We start from the raw sequence: 4183 nt of genomic DNA, 5'->3' as shown, positions 1-4183 counted from the left end.
GTTTCTATTCTTTTTTTGCTCCTAGAACAAAAATAAAATTTTTGTTCATAAACAAAAGAAAAGAACATTACTATGCAACCCCTAAGGCGCGTTTGGTAACGTTTGTTCAAAAATTGTTCTGGAAATGCAAATAAAAAATTATTTCTGCGTTCAGGGAACAGTTTTTAAACAAAAACGCGTTTGGTAGTGTAAAAAATTTGTTTTGGAATAAAAAAGAACAAAACACGTTTGGAATCGCACTCAATTTCTGTTCCTAGAATAAAAAAAAGAATAGAAACACGTTTGGTAACTATATAAAATTTATGTTTTAAATTTTTAAAAAAATGCTTTTTTTTTAATAAAGTGTAAATTTGATATTGAAATGCTCATTAATTTAATTTTGTTCATGATGAGTGAAGACAAACTTCTAAACATGATCATATGTGCATACTTAAAAGAAGACAATTGCCCATCGACAATTCATACTTGTCCCAAGTAATTGTCCCCAATTTCTCTGGGTAATTCCCATTGAATAACTATATGTATGGTAGTGATATTTGCCGCCTTATTCAGTGGGAATCACATTCATTCATAACGAGAGATTGGTTTCTTGGAATCAAACCAAAGGATCGTTAGAACAGCATTCCATCACGAGTATACTTAGATGGGGATTCTGCAAACATGAGCTTGTGCACTGAGGATTGAAGAATATTAAAACATGGAATATGCAATTTCATCTACAACCAGCTGCTCATGTCGATAGCCAAGATATCAAAGTCTTGATGTTCAACTTTCTCGAATACGTTCTTTCCCACACTCTGTATAGTCTCAATTTATTTTCTCAAGTCAGCAGGAATCTAAACTTGCAGATAGCAATATCTGCCTGTGGATCAAAGTTGCACCTTAGAAACAAAACAAACGATCAAGACGGATATCAGAACTCTCAAACAAATTGAGCAGTGCCTTAGTGGTTTAGATTTAGTTTTGCTACTAGACATATACATGCATATAGTGTGCCACTCATCCTAGCAAAAGAGAACAAAAAGCACTAGCACTTCGAAACCCAAAAGACTAATAACAGGCGCCAATTTTCCTCGTTTTCAACCATTAATGACACCAAAACCATATAGGGTAATGGAGCACAGAGATGATGGATCACTTCTGGCCCTTCCTCTTCCACTAATCTTCGAACATTCTGATCCCAGAGTTCTTTCGCTTCCCACCTCCAAAGCCATCGTCTAGATCATCAATATTTCCTGGTGAACCCACAAAATCAGCATAACCTGGATGAGGCACCTCAAAAACTCCTCCGAAATGCTTATCCATGGAACCGCATCTTCCAGGAATTCTCCCATTCATTTCAACACCACCAGCAAGAACAGCAGCTGCTGCTTTCCTCCACTGCTCGATCTGCACCCTCAGCTTCTTCATCTCCGCTTCTAGTTCTTCTTTACCTCCTTCCACAGCTTCTAATTTCTCCTTTAATTGGATGTTGTTTTCTTTGCTCGCTTTAAGTTCCTCTTCTAGCTGACTCAGCTTTGAGGCCATTTCTTCTTCTTTGCTCCGAGCAGAAGATATCGTCATTGTTGCCCCGTCTAGTTGCTTTCTCAGGTTTTCAGTTTGCTGACCAGCTACTTCAAGTTCCTTCTCCTTTTCTAGTAACTTACCTTTAAGCAAATTTATCTCATCCTTCTTCTCAGCCAACTGAAGCAAGTGCGGGGGTGGCTACACAAATACAGGTGGCTCTACTGGTAAGTCAATTGCTTTTGTTTCCTTCTCTATCTCATTGTTCAGTTGGCTAACCTCTATTTGAGTCTCCAAAGCAACCTTCTTGACTGGTACTTCAAATACATCAGTCTCCTGCTGGTTCTCATCAGGAACATCATTTAAAGGGTTGCTCTTTGGATTGTTTGATTCTTGAACTTCTTTTGCATGATGCTTCTTAGGGACATCAACCGAGTCTGGTACAAACTTTATCTTGGTTTTCTTCTCAAGCTTTTCTTGAGCTACTTTCTTTGCAGCCTCAGCTGAGACCAATTGCTCTTTCAGATTCTTCAGCTCTTCTTGAGCTTGGCCAAGCTGAGATTCCAGATCCGCAATGCGAGTTCCTAGTTTCTTTTGATTAACTGAATCAGATTGGGCATCTCGTGGAGAATGGCGATCTCCTGCCTTAGGGCTTCGATCGGGGATGGGGCAATGGTGTGAGTTATCAGAATCAGAGCTCGAGCGAGGAGAGCGTTGCTGCTCTGCTCACGACGCTCGCTCGAGCGAGCAGAGCAGCGACGCTCGCTCGAGCAAGCAGATAAATCCGCACCTCTAACCCATTTCTGTAATTTCACAACTAGATCCTCGATATCGTTCATGGTTTTTATCGCTCGAAGTAACTTCTCTCTACTCTGTCCGGTTTCCTGAATTGAAAAGGAGGAATCACATCGGGTTCATAACCTGCAGGAAAATTAACATCTAAAGAACTACCATGAAAAGGAAGGGCAAAGACTACGGTCATTACCATCAGAACAGATGAAGCAGAAATTTTTTTGGACAAGACATTTATCGCTTGCTGATGTATGAAGATAACTAAATCTTCCAGATCTCCAACCAGCACTTCAAGCTGTAATGCAGTCCCTTGAATATTTATCACCATAAATTAGTCATGGCTTTTCATAGAGAGCATATATACAACATTTCCTAGTAAAGTAACGATTAGAGACGACTAAACCTTAAGAAGTTCTACAACCAATAAAAAAAAATCTCGAGTCTAATCTCCTCGATGCCAATCAGTCGCAGAATTGAGAATTGAATGAGTCTCAGAGAACTTAATAACAGTAATTCACGATCACTCGAAAGGCGGATTGGCAACAAAGTCATGACTCCGAGATCAACAGAAACTGCATCCCGCCGCTAGATAATGAACAACTGAACACAACGGCTCGAAGAAGGGATCAAAGCTCACCGACATATCCGTGAATGTTCGTGATGCGCTGCACCTCTTTCGCAAGCCGAGGAAGCTCCTCCCCGAAAATTCTTCCACTCCCATTCGACCGCACACCGTATACAATCACGAAACTGACCATAAAATTCAAAACCAAACATCGAGCTTAAGGCGGACCAGCCACAATCACATTGCAGAACCTCGCACAAAAATTAAGACGACGAAATGCAAACCTACACAAAAATCAGCGACGCTCGCTCAAGCGAGCAAAGCAGCCACGCTCGCTCAAGCGAGCAGACGCTGCCACAGATCTGGGCGAGCAACGATCACTCGGGGCTCGAGCGCGAGGGCTCGCTCGAGCGAGCGTCTCGCAGATCTGGGCAAGCGCTGGCTCGAGCGAGCTGTCGCGGTCGGGCCCCGAGCAGCCGTCACCCAGATCTGCGAGGGGTGGCTCTCGCCGAAGCCTTAGAAACACGGTGAAGGAGGAGCAGCAGCTGGTGAGCGCAGAAACCTACCTCGAATCAGAAGCTTCAGCCGGTGAAGGAGCAGCAGCTGTCGGCGCCGGAGAGTCAGCCAAGCGGGAGGCGCCGGATCGCTTGACGGTGGTGCACCTGTGAGAGACGCCGGAAAAGGGAGAGCGTCGCTGCGTAGGGTACGAACGGAAGTGTTTCGTTTTTGTTCTTTTGTTTCGTTTTTGTTCTTTCCGGCCCTTCAAAATGTGTTTCAGAAACAAGAAACACAAAATTTGTGTTTCTTGTTTTTGGTTTTTTTTTGTTCGGAACAAAAGAACAAAAAAAACAAAACGTATCCAAACGCGTTTATTTCTTTTTTGTTCGAACAAAAAATGAAAAAGTGTTTAAAAACAAAAAAAGAACACAAACAAACACAGCCTAAACAAACGCGTTTATTCTTTTTTGCTCCTAACAAAAAACATAAATTAGTTCATGAATGTAAGAAAAGAACACAAACAAACGCGCTAAGTGTCTCATTATATAAAGTTTTGGTACTTTCAACCCCTAAACAAACACGTTTCTGTTCTTTTTTTGTTCCTCGGAACAAAAAAACATAAATTGCGTTCATGATCAGAAGAAAAGAACACAAACAAACGCTGCCTAAGTGTCTCATTATATAAAGTTTTGGTACTTTGGGTGTTTTTTTGTCCAATCCGCGGATAGTGGAGTTAGCCATGAGCAATGAGGAAATTGCACATGAAAAACAAGATCATGACTTTTATTCCCAACACTATCATTATCGGAGATCCCTGCCTTGATT

The 4183-nt window shown here is 41.6% G+C and overlaps 1 protein-coding gene across 3 annotated transcripts; it reads right to left on the bottom strand.

Annotated features, from left to right (window-relative positions):
* Window positions 1-839: 839 nt before the first annotated feature.
* On the bottom strand, window positions 840-3589 carry LOC104430116 (interactor of constitutive active ROPs 4). 3 transcript variants are annotated; one of them, XR_005551787.1, is made up of 4 exons: window positions 3427-3589; window positions 2933-3045; window positions 2489-2604; window positions 840-2424 (listed from the first exon to the last, which is right to left on the bottom strand). XR_005551787.1 is itself a non-coding variant. In XM_039314773.1 (3 exons), the coding sequence occupies exon 3, from the start codon at window positions 1561-1563 to the stop codon at window positions 1159-1161; it is 405 nt and encodes a 134-aa protein (XP_039170707.1). In that variant the 5' UTR covers window positions 1564-2424; window positions 2933-3045; window positions 3427-3589; the 3' UTR covers window positions 840-1158. The 3 variants fall into 3 exon arrangements, 1 of the variants encoding a protein (XP_039170707.1); XR_005551786.1 differs by lacking the exon at window positions 3427-3589 and adding an exon at window positions 3149-3417 and having other exon boundaries at window positions 840-2387; XM_039314773.1 differs by lacking the exon at window positions 2489-2604.
* Window positions 3590-4183: the final 594 nt, after the last annotated feature.

The sequence above is a fragment of the Eucalyptus grandis genome, chromosome 6 (assembly GCF_016545825.1).
Source record: "Eucalyptus grandis isolate ANBG69807.140 chromosome 6, ASM1654582v1, whole genome shotgun sequence".
NCBI lineage: Eukaryota > Viridiplantae > Streptophyta > Magnoliopsida > Myrtales > Myrtaceae > Eucalyptus > Eucalyptus grandis.
This window is presented reverse-complemented; position numbering and strand designations above follow the sequence as displayed.